We start from the raw sequence: 19,397 nt of genomic DNA, 5'->3' as shown, positions 1-19,397 counted from the left end.
CCCGTTTATCTGCACTATTCCTGGCTACCTTGCTGTCAGCGGTTACAAGTAGCCCACGTCCCTGAGTATACCGTGTGGTGCTCACCCATATGGCTGGTGACTTGGGGCCTTCTGTTAGCCTCCGCTCCTGGATGGCGGCGCTGGTCCCTTCTTTGCGACTGAGCCTCCGGGCTTCTATGGCCAGAGGACCTGGAATCCCCTGCCGGCTGGTTTCTGCTGCTGGGTATATATCAGTCCCCACAGCCTTGGACTCCTGTGTCCGGTTTTAGTAACTTCAGCCAGGGCGAGCTATATCTCTGCTCACAGCCCCTGGCCTTCTGCCTCTGCTCCTACAGAGCTCCTGATGTATCTTTTCCTGTGTCTGGAACTTTACTCCAGGCTCTGACTGACTCAATCCCGCCCCAGACCCAGTTTATAAGGGCAGATTCCTCCCCTCCCAGGTCTGGGCGGGCAGTGTTGCATGCTTAGGGCTCCTGACCAGAGAAACCTCCCACTTGCTCTCAGACATAATATCTCTATTACTGTGGCAACCAGACCCCTGGGGTGTCACAAAATAAATATCATATTTGAAGTATTCTGGACTATGTGTCACATTTGTAGGTATATAAGGTAACTGGGTGGACACATGGCATGTGATGATGATTCTTTTCTTCTTATATGTTGACAAATAATCAACACGGTAAATAAAAAACCCAAAAAACAATTGTGAAATTGCACTTTTTCTGCAATTGTGACGCACTTGGAATTTTTTTTCTCACTTTCCAGTGCATAACATGATAAAATGAATGGTGAGTTTCAAAAGTACAACTCATCCTGAAAAAAACAAGCCCTCATACGGATATGTGGACGGAAAAATAAAAAAAAGTTATGGCTCTTGGAAGAAGGAGAGGAAAAAAAACGAAAAAAGAAAAAAAAAACAGAGCGTGGCCCAAGGGTTAGACTTTTGCCCAAGGCCCCACTTTGTATAAAACTGGCCCTGCTGTCACGTTATGGCTTGTGAACGCTTTTTTGCAAATCACATTCTTGCTGAGTACGTCTAGTCGGAATGTGGCCAGAAGTATGCAAATAGCATACTTGTGGTCACATGACCAACTACTCTCGGCAGCAATACCGGAGAATCCAGACAGTATGCAGTGCGTGCGCTGTAAGGATTCAGAAGTCTGTAGTCACATAGAGTGACTGCAAACTTCTAGCAGAAGACCGGAAAACCCTTTTAATATCATTTGACCGGACAAACCCCCCTTTAATTGTACCCTAAGTAATTTTGTCTGTGAAAATAAGATGGCTAGGACATCCATCACACAGATGTTCCAGCAAATATGACATGCATGTATGAACAATCAAAATTGATTGCACAAAATACATCTAGCATACAATTGAGGCTATTCGATATACAATATATGTGTGCACCTTGAATTTCCACTACTATTCTAATCTTACTTTACACTCAACTGCTTCAAGAGAGTGACAAGTGTCCTTCCCTTTGCACAGATGTACCGATCAAAGGTGCCTAAACACATTAGAACGCACTGATTTTGACAGGATTAGCTAACCATCTAATGTGTACGGGGTGTGCTGTTTCTCCCCGGCAGCAGATGTTGGGGGAAAGAATGGTTGGGCACAAACTGTCACCAATGGTGTCTGGAAGAGTCTTCTTCTTGAAAACACTATGGCTAAATTACTAAGTTACATGATCCAGAAATTTGGCTTAATTTGTAACAATTCATGGTTTGCATCACATTTATTATGAATTTTGGACATATTAGACATGAATTATCAAAAAAGGGTGGAGAAAGGATGTGGTCTAAATCATAACAGAGTTTACCAAAATTAGGGACTCTGTCAACACAGAATGACTGTTCAAACTAAGTGTCGTCAGTCACTCGGTGCATCATGACAGTCCCTCTATCTCCACCCCCTGACCCTCTTATTTGATTGGCAGCTCTGGCTTCAAAAAGCCAAAGAAGGGTGGAGATAGAAGGAAACCAAGCAGGTGGGAAGGTGTATTGAAATGATTGCCCCCCTTCTGACAGTAGCCCTTTAGAAAGAGAAGTCTTTGGATGTTACAATTTCTAAGATGATAGTAGTTGGAAAAAATCATTATTCATCTAAAACAAAGATAACATTATCAACTTTGCTAATAAAAGCAAAATAGCTGCAATATTTTTTAATCTGCATCATTGCACTGTTCTTGTATTACATAAGTATGAATTGCAGTCATATAATTTACTCCAATAGGCATGCAGACAGTGGATTTATAAAAAATAACCACAAGAGGTCAGTATCGCATTGTTGGTTCTAATTTCCAAAAATGGTTGTGCTTCAGTCAGCAGTGCTAGGAGAGAGGCGCTGACTTGTTAACTCTGAATATAGTTATAATGCAGTATTCATACTGCAGTGGCATTAATAATATTGTACATAAGTTATGGGAATATTTAGTCGATATTCACATTATCACAATTTTAAATGCATTTGTAACACTTCCCATACAAGCTGTTTAAAGCGGCAGAGACCATTTACTATAATTTTGGTATCCTAAAGCTACTGGTGCCATTACTGCCACTTTTACCTAAATACTCTTAGTTTAACTGGACCCCTGGACCCTTGAGGGCTTGTTTTTTTTTGCAGGACAAGCTGTAGTTTTTATTGATACTTTTAGACATCGGAATACCTGCTGAATTTTTGCTGCAAAAGAAGCTTCAGGAAAAACACCATCAGCTTTGATGTCTTCTCTGACATCTTAGCCACTGGCATTTTTCGTTCTTTTTTTATGCATCAATAATGAGCGGATTCCAAGTGGAAGCCCACAGAAGAATGGTCAGATCACTTCTTTTAACCGCTTTATGGTTTTGCAAGCCTAAAAAAAGATAAAATGACTAAGTTCTGTAAAGACTGCAATACCAAGTTTATATAGTTTTCTTACGTTTTACTATATTTGCACAAAAAAATGTACTAAAAAAAAAAAAGTATTTTTGCATCTTAAAATATTCTGAGCAGTGGTAGTATTACTGTAGGGGTCCCAGATTTCACATTTGTCACCGCACTTCATAATGACGGGTGCACCGACCTCTCTGCCAAATAAGGTCCTACCACCAGCTAGCCACAAAACAGTGTTTCACGGATAGTCTGGATATTGCATGCTAGCTGCTTATAACATCCAGACCCTCTTCCAACGGATGCTGTATATAACTGTAACAAGAAGTGACTTTCATGGCACCCAGTATTTTAGTTACACAGAGAAGAAGAGGAGAGCTGGAGTTTGTCTGTCTCCAATGACACAGTTGGGGGGACACTGGGGTCTCTCAGCGATGGCTGATCTCAACCCTCAAACTGTCTTTGCACCACGGGGAGATGAGCTGAGGGTATAAGTTAATTGTCATTTCTACTATCAAGGTGTTCCAGTAGGGGAATATCTGAAGCCAGCTCCCAGCAGGTTTGGTAGCTGAATAGTAGTGCCGCATATCCATGTTCTACCCCTAAAAGGGGCTCCCAAGGTATGAATTATCTCCTGCCTTATACTGGCCATAGCTGTCAACTCTTACAGATCTTCAATTTAGAGACGTGTGAAAGCTCAGGTGAAACAAGCCTTCCTCACACTGCAGGTCCGGGCCAAGCTTCATGAATCTTTTAGTTTCATACCTCAAGAAGCTGAGACATTTCAAATCCGCTCTATCATTATAAAGCAGGCTGCTTATCCTTTCAGCAACGGTATTATAGATCAAACACGTAAGGCTCACATCACATTTGTGATGTACATTTACAGTATTATATATGGTGGAAAAGGTTCAGATGCACACTCTAAATCACATATGTGAAACTCTGGCCCGTGGGCCAAATTTGGCTTGCAGGGTGATTATATTTGGCCCGCTATGCTGGCACTGCTCTCCCCCGGCATTGCAACCTTAACTGATGGCGATACAGATGAAGCAATAATGGAAGGGGGGGACCCATCAGCTGACATTCCCTCCTCCATTATTCTCTCTTTGTGTGTGACGTCTCAGCGTAGAGGCAGTGATGATGTCACTATTTCGCGCCCACTGTGTCAAGCAGTGAAGAGCTGCCGAAGACACGCTGCAGTGACCGGAGAAATGGGGGACCGTTTTTTTAATGTGGGGCCCATTATACTGTATGGAGGACTATGTGGGGCCATTATACTTCATGTAGGACTATGTAGGGCCCATTGTTCTGTATGGAGGACTATGTAGGGCCCATTATTATGCATGGAGGACTATGTGGGGCCCATTATTCTGTATGTAGGACTATGTGGGGCCCATTATTCTGTATGGAGGACTATGTGGGGCCCATTATTCTGTATGGAGGACTATGTGGGGCCCATTATTTTGTATGGAGGACTATGTGGGGCCCATTATTCTGTATGGAGGACTATGTGGGGCCCATTATTCTATATGGAGGACTATGTAAGGTCCATTATTCTGTATGGAGGACTATGTGGGGCCATTATTCTGTATGGAGGACTATGTTGGGCCATTATTCTGTAAGCAATGATAAGGAAAAACTTTTTATGTGCATGTAAAACTCCTGCTTTTCATCAGTCTATTTGCCTGCCTTTAGCTGCCTTGATATAAGAATGTACGCATTTGGAGTACATTTGATGGGAGTTAAAGAGTCTGCAGGATATTGTCCTGATAAGCACAAAACTCAGAGGAAGAGAAAGGTGCTGACATTTTCATTGCCATTGTCTGTACTCCAAATGAGTATGTTCTGATAAAAATGCATCTGAAAGAAGAAAATACACTGGGGGAAAGCAGGGGTTTGGAGGCCACTTAACATGCAATTTTTTTACAGGAAAGAAGACAAATCCCCTAATAAAGTTGTTTGCAAAGTTACATAACTTTCCATGCTGGACAAAATTATTAAACAACTAGAGTTTAGTTAGTCTTTAAAGGTGTTAGAATGTAATAAAATGGCCCCCATCTCATAATACAAAAGGCCACCTTTTGCAGTCACATGATGGGACACTATGCTCTTGAGATCTGTGTCTCAACTAACAGAAGCGCTGTATGGTAACCAAACATTCTGGTGAGGTGCTAGAGAAGTGTGTGACATCAGAAGAACTGAATCTTGTGGGCTGACTAAGCGTGGAGTGCTGAGGCTGGATAAAAAAAATCCATTACGCTCAGTCAGCGGAGCAGAAGATATACAGTGGCTTGCGAAAATATTCATCCTCCTTGGCTTTTTACCTATTTTGTTACATTACAACCTGTGTTTAATTATTTTTGTAATCCGATTTGTGCGTGATACATCAGCACTAAATAGTCTAAGTTAGTGAAGTGAAGTGAGAAAAATATAGGCATAAATTACATTTATGGGATCAAATATTTCAAAATTTACATGTGTATATGTATTCACCCCTTTTGCTATGAAGCCCCTAAAAATTTCTGGTGCGAGCAATTACCTTCATAAGTCACATGCTTATTTAAAGGAAGTCCACCTGTGTGCAATCTAAGTGTCACATGGTCTGTCAGTATATGTACACCTTTTTTTTTAAAGACCACAGAGGCTGTCGCACCATTAACTAAACAACACCATGAAGAGATCTCTAAACAAGTCAGGGACAAAGTTGTTGGGAAGTACGAGTCAGGGTTGGGCTGTAAATAAATATCCACATCTCTGATCATCCCCTGGAGCACCATCAAAACCATTATCATCAAATGGAAAGAACATGGTACCACAACAAACCTGTCAACAGAGGGTCAACTGCCAAGAGAGGGCCACCCACCAAACTCTCAGCCCGGGCAAGGGCAAGGAGGGTTATAATCAGAGAGGCAGCACAGAGACCAAAAATAACCCTGAAAAAGCTGCAGAGTTCCCAAGCAGAGACTGGAGTATCTATCCATACAACCACAATAAGCCATACACTCCATAGAGGTGGTCTTTATGGAAGAGTGGGCAGAAAAAAAGCCTTTGCTTAAACGCAAAAGTTCTATGGCTCCTTTTGAGTTTGCCAAAAGACAAGTGGGAGACTCCCCAAAATGTATGAAGGAAGGTGCTGTGGTCAGATGAGACCGAAATTGAACTTTTGGGCCACCAAGGTAAATGCTATATCTGGTGCCAAACCAACTCAGCTTATCACCCCAAGAACACCATCCCCACAGGGAAACATGGTGGTGGCAGCATCATGCTGTGGGAATGTGTTTCAACAGCAGGGACAGGGAAAATCATTCGAGTCGAGGGGAAAATGAATGGTGAGAAATATAGGGTTATTCTTGAGCAAAACCTGTTTTTCAGTCTGTCAGTGATTTGAGACTGGGACGGAGGTTTACCTTCCAACAAGACATTGACGCAAAGCATACTGCTAAAGCATTACTCAAGCGATTGAAAGGGAATCTGTCACCCCCTGGGTGATATCAGATCTCTACTATGGGCATACAGGTTATAGAAAAGTAAATCTATACATACCTGTATGGCCCATAGTAGAAGTTTGATTGCAGAGAAATATGTTTTTATGAACTCCGTTTTGCACAGGCTTGGCATCCAGGGGACGCCAAGAAATCCCAGCCTATCTGATTATTATTCCCTGAAATCCCTGCCTATGTGTGTATTTATCATAATCACCCCCCTTCCCCTGCACGTCACAGGGCCCTGTGATGTGCACTGTGCTCTCTCACTTGCCGGACATGTGCAAAGCGCCGCTCACATAGAGTGCGCTTTTCTTCCTCCCGGCCCATCTCTCTGTGTACTGTGCCGAAGGATTCTATTGCGCAGGCACTGGGGAGTCACTGTCAGTTCCCGGCGCCTGTGCAATAAAACCATGTGGCGCAGTGCATGGAGAGACGGAGTCGGGATGAATCAAAACGCGCTCTATGTGAGAGGCGCTTTGCACATGTCCGGCAAGTGAGGGAGACCAATGCACGTCACAAGGCCCTGTGACGTGCAGGGGAGGGGGATAATATGGTAAATACACACATAGGCGGGGATTTCGGGAAATAATAAGCACATATGCTGGGATTTCTTGGCGTCCCCCGGACGCCAAGCCTGTGCAAAACAGAGTTTATAAAAACACATTTCGCTGCAATCAAACCTCTACTATGGGCCATACAGGTATGTATAGATTTACTTTTCTATAACCTGTATGCCCATAGTAGAGGTCTGATACCTCCCAGGTGGTGATAAATTCCCTTTAAGGGGAAACGTTTAAATGTTTTGGAGTGGCCTAGTCAAGACCTTAATCCAATTGAGAATCTGTGGTCAGACTTGAAGATTGCTGTTCAATAGAGGAAACCATCTAACTTGAAGGAGCTGGAGCAGTTTTGCCTTGAGGAATGGGCCAAAATCCCAGTGGCAAGATGTGGAAAGCTCATATAGACTAATCCAAAGCATTTTGCAGCTGTAATTGCCACAAAAGGAGGCTCTACAAAGTACTGTTTTAAGGGGGTGAATAGTTATGCACACTGAAGTTTTCAGTTATTTTGTCCTATTTGTTGCTTGCTTCACAATAAAAAGAAAACCAAATGTTCATAGTTGTACGCATGTTCTTTACATGAACTGATGCAAGCCCTCAAAAAAAACCTGTGAAATTCCAGGTGGTGAGGTAGCAAAACATGAAAAAATGCCAAGTGGGATGAATACTTTCGCAAGCCACTGTATTTTTTCTCCAGTCATACACTTCTCTGGCACCTCACCTGTACTTGTATTTAAGATACAGCTCCTCTTTCAGCCCCTTTGGAAGAAGCAATAGGGAAACGGCGTTGTCAGGGGTCCGCACGCATGTAGAGCTACCCACAATTAGTATGTGTCCTGTCTACCTTAACATCATGAATCTTTGTGCACTAAAGCCTTGGAACTTATATATTGTATTTGTATACATGGGCTATTTTATTTAGTGTAATGGTAAGTTGTGCACAATGCACCTTTACTAGGGGATGGCTGCATCTGAAGACTGACACTATCGACTATTAAACATTAATTTCCTTATTTGAAGCCCTATATTATTTGCACTTTACACTTTACATAAAGGGTTTTTGTTTCAGGTGACATATTGTTTTGTAATGTTCATCATGATGATGTCTTGGTTCTCTGCATCCTCCTTGCATGCAACTTTCTGAACATACAGTAATACTTCTTAGTAACATTGTATACCCTCGGTAGGCGATTGTTGCATTTGATGTTGACACTGTTGATTATTTGATTATTTGAGCCATAGCTCTCTCCTTTTGGTGAATCTACATGCGAACGGGTTAACGGTTCTCTTTCTATTTTTTATCATGTGATTTTTTAACTCTGTATTAATAAAGATTTGATGTTTTATTGAAGGTGCATATTTCTCTTCGTTCTCTCTGAAATATAAATCTGTATTCAGAGTGGTGTTGATTTATTATGTTCTTTACATGAACTGATGCAAACCTTAAAAAAAACTGAAATTCCAGGTTGGAGGTAGCGAAATCTAAAAAATGCCAAGTGGGATGAATACTTTCGCAAACCACTGTATTTCTTCTCCAGTCATACACTTCTCTGGCACCTCATCTGTACTTGTGTTTAAGATACAGCTACTCTTTCAGTTGAGATACAGGTTTTGAGACCTGTGTTTCTTCAGACTACAGCTCATCCTGACACATGACCAGGATGAGCTGCCTTTTGAATTACGTGATTGGGCCATTTTATTACATTAGTGGAGAACCCCTTTAAGTTAACCTCATAAGTCAAGTTAAGCTCATGGTCAAGCTCTTAATCAGGGGTGTAACGATCACGGTAGCAGTGGGTGCGACCGCTCAAATGCGGGATGGGGGCCTGCCAAAATCAGCGCCTACTTCAGCTGGATGTGCATGTGAGGAAGCAAGGGACACAGGATGTTGGATATTATTACTGCAAAGGGCCCAGGATGGGGGACATTATTACTAGAAGGGACACAGTATGCGGGACATTATTATCGGAAGGGGCCCAGGATGAAGGATATTATACCAGGAAGTGGCTCTTGATGGGGTACATTATTACATTATGGAGGCAGGGGGCAACACATATGTCTTTTTAGGATTTAAACTGCTACTAGGGCTAATACATCAGACTAACAAGTAGGTGGGGGGCCCAGGTCAAGATTTTGCAACTGGGCCCATCGGACTCTAGTTACGCCACTGCTCGTAATGATTACAATAATGGAACACATCTTTCCTGGTAAGTAGTGCGAAGAGTTAAAGATGTTGTCCAGATTTGGCAAGAAAGTCTGCAGTCACTATGTGACTGCAGAGTTGTGAATCCTTGTAGCGCGAACAGTTTGCGCTGTCAGGAATCTCCAATGATGTCAGCAAGATCAGATAGGCATGTAACCGCAAGTATGCGATATGCATACTTCTGACCACATTCCACCTCGACATGTGAGGCCTCGCCAAATTCACTGGTATTGTGAGAGGCTGCACATGTCTAGCCAGAAGGTGGCCAGTAGTATGCATATCGCATACTTGCGGTCACATGACTGCCCACTCCCGGCGCCGGGACTGGAAAACCTTGACAGTGTGCACTATGTGCACTGTGGGCATTTACAAGTCTGCAGTCACAGAGTGACTGCAGATTTTTATGCTTAAGGCTGTGTGCCCACGATGTGTTTTTAATGCATTTCAGCAGCATTTTTGCAGCTGCGGAAACGCTGCGGAAACTCATTAAAAACGCATGGTAGAAGGGCAGCAATGTTCCCCAATGATAATCCGCATGTGCTGTGCACATGCTCCGGAAATTTCCGCTGCAGATTATCATTGTGGAAAAAAACGAAGCACTACCAATTATTTTGCGGAAGTGCTGCATCTTCGCCGCCATTGACTTGCATTAGAACGCATGGATTACGCATCACTGTATATGTAGATGCGTAATCCAAGCGTTCTAATGTGCGGATGGTACCCGGGTGTAGATGAGAGGAAACTCTCATCCACACCCAGGTACCATTAAAAAATCTGTAAAAAAAAGAATAAAATAAAAAATAAATGTATATTAACCTTCTGGCGGCCCACGCTGCGCTCCTACTTGCTTCCCGGCACTTTGCAGTGGATTGAAGGACCTGCGCTGACGTCAGAGTCATGTGACGGGTCACACGACGCTGACGTCGGCAGGTCTTTCAATCCACCGCTGTCGGCAAGGGAGAACGGAGTGTAAAGCAGGACACCGGGGGCCATCGGAGGGTAAGTATACATTTATTTTTTAAATTTTAACCACTCTCTCGGTCACACTACACTGTGTTCCAAATTATTATGCAAATAATATTTTCTCAGATTTTCCCAAATTACCTATATGAATTGCAGTCATTGTAATTTTCCAGTCAATAACTATTAGAGTACAATTGAAAGGTTTTTGTACAAACTGCCTATGATAACAGTATATTTTTAAAAAAATAAAAAACTCAAACTGCACTCAAAATGCATGTTCCAAATTATTATGCACAGCAGAGTTTTCAACCTTTTCATTTTAATAAAGAACAAAAAAATGGTCATTTTTGAAATTATAAGCATTAGCAGGTTATTACAAACTGAAATCAAACAGTTTTCAACTCAAAACTTTATTCTAGGTGATGTTACATTTGCACATAGGACCCCTTGTTCGAAAGGAGCTTCTGAACTCTCTCGTCCATTGAATTTGTCAGGTTTTGGATGGTTTCTGCTTTAATTGTTTTGCATGAGGACAGAATACCCTCCCAGAGCTGTTGCTTAGATGTGAACTGCCTCCCGCCATCATAGACACTCCTTTTGATGATGCTCCAGAGGTTCTCAATGGGGTTGAGGTCAGGGGAGCATGGGGGTCACACCATAAGTTTGTCCCCTTTTATGCCCATAGCAGCCAGAGATGCAGATGTGTTATGTGCAACATAGGCAGTTTGTACAAAAACCTTTCAACTGTACTCTAATAGTTATTTGACTGGAAAATTACAATGACTGCAATTCATATAGTTAATTTGGGAAAATCTGAGAAAATATTATTTGCATAATAATTTGGAACATAGTGTATATAAATCCATGCAGTTTGCATGAATTTATATAGTGTGACCTAGTTGTCACAAGCACTTTCCAAGTGATGCTAATCGCTTGGAAAGCGCTTGTCAATCCGCATGCGGAAATGTCAGTGAATAAAGCTCCATTTCCGCAAGTCCCTGGCAGGAAAACGCATGTACAATCCGCATGTGTTTTTTTCTGCCAGGGAGATGCAGAAAGACTCAGGAAAAAATCCTGAGCATTTCTGCATCGTGGGCACATAGCCTTACTTGGACAACGCTGTTTGATGTAGAAATAAACAAAAAGAACCTACACATACAGTGGTGTGAAAAAGTGTTTGCCCCCTTCCTGATTTCTTATTCTTTTGCATGTTTGCACATCTTTGCACACTTAAAGGATTCAGATCACAAAACAAATTTAAATATTAGACAAAGATAACACAAGTAAATACAATATGCAGTTTTTAAATGAATGTCTTTATTATTAAGGGAAAGAGAAATTCAATCCTACAGGGCCCTGTGTGAAAAAGTGATTGCCCCCTAAACCTAATAACTGGTTGAGCAACCCTTTCCAGCAACAACTGCAATCAAGCGTTTGCGATAACTGGCATTGAGTCAAGAGGAATTTTGGCCCACTCATTTTTGCAAAATTGTTGTAATTCAGCCACATTGTATGGTTTCCGATCATGAACTGCCTTTTAAGGTCATGCCACAGCATCTCAATTGGATTATGGTCAGGACTTTAACTAGGCCACTCCAAAGTCTTAATTTTGTTTTTCTTAAGCCATTCAGAAATGGACTTGATGGTAGGTTATGCAGCAGGACAATGATCCATAACACAAGTGTGCTTCAGCTTCAGGTCAGGAACGGATGGCTGGACATTCTCCATCAAGATGTTTTGGTAGACAGCAGAATTCATGATTACATTACCACAGCAAGTCTTCCAGGTCCTAAAGCAGCAAAACAGCCCCAGACCATCAAACTACCACCACCATATTTTACTGTTGGTATGATGTTCCTTTTCTGAAATGCTGTGTTACTTCTACACCAGATGTATTGGGACTAGTATTGAGCGAGTGTGAATTGTTAACCCCTTCCGCGAGCTTGCTCGGGTGCTCGCTGGGTATTTGCTGCGTGCTCGGCATCGATGAAAGTGTCGCTGTGGCTGCATGTGTCACATCTGTCATACACCTGTGACACAAGGAGGGATTGCCTGGCAAACAGGTGTGTGGCTAGGGAAATTTAACTCGGCTTCCCAAAGATGTGATAAATCACAGTTAATTTATGTTTTAAGGGGGGGGGCAATCACTTTTTCACACAGGGCCCGGTAGGTTTGGATTTTTTTCCCTTAATAATAAATACCTTTATTTAAAAACTGCATTTTGTGTTTACTTGTGTTATCTTTGTCAAATATTTAAATTTGTTTTGTGATCTGAAACATTTAAGTGTGATAAACTTTCATAAAAATAAGAAATCAGGAAAGGGGTAAACACTTTTTCACACCACTGTAATTGGCCTGCATCCAGTAAACTGAAGTTATAAAACTGTCACATTATTTATCTTGTATGGTGAACACTGTCAAAAATAAACACACCAAAAGTGTAGCTTTTTCAAAACACTAACACTCAAAAAATAGAATGTAAAGAGTTCAAAAAGTCACATGTAAAATAAAATGGTATCACTGAAAATGTCAACTTGTCCCACCAAAAACAAGGCATCATATGGCTCTGTCGTTAGAAAAATAAAAGTTACAGGTCTCAGAATGTAGCGATTCAAAAACAAATTTAGTTTTTGTTAAATATTATTTTTAGTAAAAAGTAGCAAAGCATAAAAACCCTACATAAAACTTGTACCACTGTAAGTGTACTAACCCAAAGAACAAAGCTGTCTTATTACTACTACTGCACAGTGAAAAGTGTAAAAAATAAAAACAATTCCAGAATTTCTGAGTTTTGTTCTTTCAGATTTGAAAAATCTGAATAAAAAGAGTTAAAAAAATGATGTGTACCACAAAATACTACCCATTAAAACGTCAATTCATGCCACAAACAACAAGCCCTCATACAGGCCTTCTGCCAAAAAAAGAATTTTATATAAAATAAAATATTTAGCAAAAATAGCAAAACTATATAAACCTATCATCGCCATAACTGGTGCAAAGGATAAAGCTGTCATATATCACTTACAGTATGTCACACAGTGAATGGTGTAAAAATTACATAAATAAATGCAATTCTGGAACTGCTGTTTTTTTGTTGATTCTTCCTCCAAAAAATATAGTTTAAGCATATGTGTTTAGACGTTGGCATACAAGCTGAGTGATTCTTACAAAAGACACTTCAAGAAAACGCGAGTGGGTGGTGTTTTTCTTACAGCATCTTTTTTTTTTTTTTCTGACGGCGTATTTGTTTTTATTTTTAAATTGTATGCATTTATGGTGAAGCCATCAAAAGAATGGCCAGGTCACTTCCCTTAACCGAAAAAAACTGAACATATGCACAAGTCATATTTATACTGCTATTTATACGTGCATTCTTTTTGGCGTGTCTTTAAAAAAATTTCAGGTGTGTTCCAAACGGAATCCGCCTGAAAAAGACACCGTGTGCGCATACATTAATGCTACGTTCACATTTATTCTGTGTTCCTTGCTGAGCATTTACATAGATGTTTTCCCTAAAAAAATCAAGTCAGAAAAGACCCTTGACAAAACCATTCACTATAATTAGGTAGACTGAGTCTTCGTGTGGCTTCTGTTCAAGGGTGTTTCATCTTTTTAGCTGTTTTTTTAGAGCACAAAATTGTGGTTGTCTATGCATTTGTGCATGCCTAAAAAGCTGGGACACTACTGGAACAGAGGACAAACGGAGACCAAAGTGAGTCCATCTGCCACATTATAGTGAAGGGTCCCACTGGAGGTTTCGTCTAAATCATCTTTTTGGGGGGGATTCATACAAAAACCCTGATGTAATTGCTCAGTGTCGAGTACAGGATAAATGTGAAAATAGCCTTAAAGAGCACCTTTAATTGAAAGTTTTCATTTAAACTGAGTACCTCCTCTAATTGCCACTGCTCCACTGATTCTGAAACAGTTTTACTTTTCCTCTGGAACAGTTTTTCCTTTGCGCCATTCTGTTCCAAAATTATGCCCTCCAGAAATAAAGATTAGAATTTTTCCTTATACTAATTAGGTGTGCGCTGCAGAACTTTACTGTGAGTGTTTGCTTTATCTCCTCTATAAAGCTGGCCAATCAAAACAGGGCCATTTCCTACAGGGGGAAAAGCACATGCACACAAAGAAGGTCACTGATGCAGCCTGGAACAGTGTGTTCTCCTGCGAAAAGATTGGACTCCTGTGACCACGCTAAAAACTCCAAAATCACCACGTCCCGTCCTGGTATTGGAGCACTATAGCACTGGACAACAGCAGCACATCACTTGTAATACAGTCAGGTCCGGCGCTCTGGCACTGTGGCTCTCCTGTTCTCCATTGCAGGAAAAGATGCTGTGACTGTGGAGTTCTCAGCATGAGACTTGAGACAAATCTCATCTCAAGACAACACGCTCATCCAGGATGCAGCTGTGACCTCCACTGTGGGTGTTTGCATTCACCTCTTTATGACACAGAAGTGTGTTCATCGGCCAATGTCATAGCAGAGAAAAACAAATGCCGACCGAAAAGCTCTGTGGTATATGCCAAGTTGGTTGGAGGCAAAATTTGCAATTTTGGAAACGAGGGGCACAAAAGAAAAACTTCCAGAATCAATGGAGGATGTAAATGAAAAAAATCTCACAAAAGACAAGTTCTCATCCACGTTTGTCCTTTGTCAACAGAAAAAAAATGGCATGGAGCTCAAAGAGTCTGGAAAAGCAACATGGCCACCCTTCCACATAAAAAAATCTGTGAAGTCTGCACCTGCATATCCAAATGGACACTTTGCTTTCTGAGCCCCACAATGTGCCTAAACTGCAGTTAGCTTCCACATGTATGGCAGTGGTGTAGTGCAAAGGGCCCTTTTTATTTATAGGGTGCACGTCTCCCAAAGCATTAGTTGGGCACAATATATTTGGCATTACGCTGGCATATTGGCAATTTTCCCTCTGCAATATCCATGCCATGCTTTCTTTCAGCAAAACAGCTGTGGGCCTAAAATATTCTCTGCACCTGTAGATAAATTCACTGAGGGATTGTGATTTACAAAAGGGGCTCACTTTTGTGGGTTTTCTGCTGTTCTAGCAATTGATAGACTATGTAAATGATGCCGACAAACTATTCCAGAAAAAAATTGCACTCCAAAAATCAAACAGCGCTCCTTCCTTCTGAACCCTGAAATGTGGCCAAAACAGTATTTTACAACAACATATTGGGTCATCTTGTTCAAGAGAAATTGGGTAACAAATTGTGGGGTCCATTTTCACCCCTTGACAAAATTACATATTTGCAGCTAATATAACATTTGAGTGGTAAAAATGTAATCTTATATTTCCATGGCCCAATGTTATAAAATTCTACGAGGCACTTGATGGTTCAAAATACTCACTGCACCCCTAGATGAACTCCATGAGCAGTGCAATTTCCACAATGGGGTCACGTGTGAGAGGTTTTTGCTGTTCGGATACCTCAGGGCTCTGATAATGGCACTCACAATATATTCTAACAAAATCTGTATTCCTAAAGCTCTGCTGTGCGACCAAACAATAACAGACAACCCCATGTGGACTATTGACGCGTTCGGTAGAAATTGCATAAATTATTGTAATATCAATTCTCTCCTATTACCTGTTGTAAAAATTAAAAACTTGATGCTAAAGCAATATTTTACTGTAAACAATTTTTATTTTCACATCCAAGTGTTTTAAAGTTCTTAGAAGCACCAGTGGATTCAAAATGCTTACTATACCACTAGATGAATTCCTCAAGGGGTATAGTTTCCAAAATGGGGTCACTTAATGGGAAGTTTCTGCTATTTTGGCACCTCAGGGGCTCTGCAAATCTAATATGACATCAGTTATCTATTTCAGCCACATTTGAAAAATGGAGCTTGGTCATCAAGGTCAAAATTGTCAATGTCACTAACTGGTTATGTTACATGTATGCTGATTGTGGAGATTAGGGGCCCTCCTTTGAGTCCTCAGCTCCAACTCCAAATATCTGTTGTTTTTCTTATGTTATAATGTTAATTTCAGTACACTGTACTTTACAACCTTTTTTGACATTTGATCAAAATGTTTGTTTATCTTGGTGCATAGTTGTGATGAGCAATTGCTTCATATCCTAAATAACCTTTATCAGTTTAGTAAAAAAAAAAGCATCCCAGATTCCAGAAAGAGAAGACAAATCTCACTGGCACTGCTATAAAGGTTTTTTCTGTATGACGCAAGGATTCTTCATCATTAGAAGGAGCCCTGGAGTATAAACACACATTAAAGAGAATCTGTCACCAGGTTAAAAGTAGCCATTCTCCTATTTTATTCCTGTTGCTACTCCGAGTATTCTGGTTCTTATTTTTTTAAGTCTGACATACAGTTCCAAAGATATGGGGCTTTAAATTTGATGCTAATTTTTATGGTCTTTCCCAAGGCTGTGGAGCACGAGGCAAAAGAAGAGAATCCTGGTAAAACCCATAAAAATTAACACTGAATAAAAAAGCACATATTTCTGGAACCATATGGCTGATTTTAATAAAACAAAAATCAAAATACTAGGAGAGGAGAGCAGAGCAAATACAATAAGAAGAAAAACAGTCCACTTTTGACCTGGTGACATGTCCTCTTTAAGCGGATGTGAGAGACACATGGAGGGGGCATGAGAGGGGAATTGCTATAAAAGTTGGAAAGCCAGGCTTAAATTTGTCATAGATAACCAATGGCAGAGCTACATCTTATACCAGGCCACTAGATCATAGACTCTGTTTCTCTAACTTTTTTGGGGAATTTGGGATGCACAAAAACACCAATGCTCTGACATTCACAGTGCACGAGAAATACGATGATGAATTAATAGTACGGGTGTGAATGAGATAATCGGAGATACCAGTGGCGATTTTTGTGTTTTTTAATTAATTCCAGAAGGGTATTTGTATATTACATCTTTTGATTGGTTTCATAATGTACTACATTGCCTACACTGTGCAGTATAATACGCCTGCCTGTGAGTATTCTACTGACCTGCAGCCTATTAGGATTAACAGACCTTTGTACATAGAGGTTTTTGCTAGACCCAACTGCAATTGCAATCCATCAGCACCCCATGCCAATGCAGAGGATGGGGTAACACAGAAAGGTTCCTCCCTCTCTCTAACCAATTAAATGCCACAGTTGCTATTGCTCGTTGCATCACAGGGGTTAAAATGCCAGAATCGGAGCTAGCTCTGATCCCAGTCATTACACCTGTATGTTACAACCGAAACCACCATGTTGGTATACAAGAGCTGAGCTCCTGAGTCCATGCTATTACTGCGACACAGTACAGGGATTGACAGAAAAATGTACAATGATTTACGTCATGGGCGGAGAGGGTTTTAAGGAGTTGTCACCTTCCTTTTCATACTTTTAAACATTTTTTCCAGCTGACCTGGAAATTAGCTGATCACATACCGAGACGCAGATTCGCCGATTTGTGAATGCCTTATACAATGTATTGGAAAGGCAGCAGATGTAATTTTTTGTACTCACCCATGGGAGGTGTAGCAAGAGTTTGTCTTCCCACAATTTGGGCAGGTCCAAGTCCATCTAGAAAATTGCTGAACTGGCTCTCTGCTCCTAATCGTGTGGTAGGGAAAATAAATCTGAAAATCCGAAAAGAGAAATCTTTCTAAATATTATAGTGATAAAAGTCCTAAAACAACTGATAGTATTGTAATACACATATTCGCGTGGACTCTGTGGAACAAATCACTTTGAGGAAGTATGTGTCTTTCTGGCAAGTATGGTGGCTTTTATTACAACCATGGAGGATGAGTGGAAAAGCCTATTCTGTTAAAGGGCGTCCATCAGCACAGAATGACTGTTCAAGCCAAGTACAGGTGCTCGGTGCACCACTGGTGTGGCCAAAAGGTTCAGTGCATCTTCCCACCTTGCTTTCCTTCTATCTCAGTCCTCCTCTGGCTCTATAAAGGCAGAGCTGTCAATCAAAATACAGGGGGCGGAGATAGAGGAAAAACAAGGTTTACTTAAATCTTAGTCCACATCAAGGATGCACCTGTACTTGGTTTGAACAGTCATTCTGCGCTAACACAGTCCATTTAACATGGTCTAGAGGATGATAGTGTCACTGGCATGCATAGACAAGTGATGTATTACAATAGATGAATATTTACATTGCATCTTATACTTTTAATAAGAACCTGATTGGTTAATAAATTAGCTATCGGTCACATTACTTGTAGTTAAGAGAGAATACTGGAAAGCAAAGAGAGTGCAAAATAGGGTTTTAACCGATTAACAAGAAAGCTGAAGAAATGAATGCAAGCTAACCTGGTGCTGTTGCGCATAAAAAAAGCATATATCAGCTGCTGCAGGTCACGGGTCGTCAGACCAAGGGAGTGCTGTGCGGATTTGGAGCTGTTTTCCTGCGCTGCTGGTGGACTCACAAGGAGAAGCTTGAGAGGTGAGGGAGTTAATGATGAATTATTTATTAGGACGGTTACAAAGTTAACGTGTTTAGAAGTTATCCAAACTTCTTCTTCAGGACATAACCTTATTGGGGATCTAAACCAGACTGACAGTTATATTTGCTGATTTTTGAAAACAAAAATGACTAAAAAGGTCTCATGACATGTCAAAGTTCAGAAATGGTCCGTTGGTGTGATGTCCAAATGAAATATAACATACATGATGTATACAAACACATTAAACAAATAATAAAAATACATAAGCATTGCACATTAAAATTAAATTAATTCTGATATTAGAAGGATGGAATACATGACAGCCATACTAAATAATAAAGTAGTATTATTTGGTACAATCAGGGACCCCTAGGACTACTACTGGACACAACATAATAGCTGATTGGTTCATCTTACCTTTTCATTCCCTTTTGTGTGTGTCTTATGTCTTTTGTCAAGTAGTTTGAATGTTTATAAAATATAATATATCAATGTTTCAGATGGTCTGAAAAAAGGCTCTTATTGACAACCGGAGGGCGTAAGGGTAATGGGAGGTTGGGCCTGCTATTTGGGCTCATTTCTATCCTGAACCAATCGTTTATGTTATGTGAATTGATATTAAGCCTTAAGACAAAGAAGGTCGTCTTAATTATAGGAATGTTTTCACTCCATCTATTCTAATTGCATAATACGCTAATAAAAATGACAGTTTAAAAAAAATAATAATTCTTAGAAAATTATCAAAGAAAAAAGAATGATAATGTCTATGGGATTTGAACTGACTTGCCGTTGTTGTACAAAAAAAAACCTCTGTTTTGTGTCATTATCTGAGGTGCCATCATGGATGTCAAATGTTGGTAATG

General features: G+C 40.6%; 1 protein-coding gene and 1 long non-coding RNA gene across 3 annotated transcripts in view; one reads left to right on the top strand and one right to left on the bottom strand.

Annotated features, from left to right (window-relative positions):
- Window positions 1-19,397, bottom strand: part of RIMS3 (regulating synaptic membrane exocytosis 3) — a 182,644-nt gene that overhangs the window by 38,266 nt on the left and 124,981 nt on the right. For both annotated transcript variants that reach the window (XM_073665730.1, XM_073665731.1), the window contains exon 4: window positions 17,600-17,712. In XM_073665730.1, the coding sequence (XP_073521831.1) occupies window positions 17,600-17,712 (113 nt within the window). The remainder of the gene's footprint in view (window positions 1-17,599; window positions 17,713-19,397) is intronic.
- LOC141216943 (uncharacterized) overlaps window positions 1-19,397 on the top strand; it is a 137,272-nt gene that overhangs the window by 23,103 nt on the left and 94,772 nt on the right. The window lies entirely within an intron of this gene.

The sequence above is a fragment of the Phyllobates terribilis genome, unplaced genomic scaffold (genome assembly GCF_046119375.1).
Source record: "Phyllobates terribilis strain yellow unplaced genomic scaffold, ASM4611937v1 Scaffold_2__4_contigs__length_985480577, whole genome shotgun sequence".
Classification (NCBI taxonomy): Eukaryota; Metazoa; Chordata; class Amphibia; order Anura; family Dendrobatidae; genus Phyllobates; species Phyllobates terribilis.
This window is presented reverse-complemented; position numbering and strand designations above follow the sequence as displayed.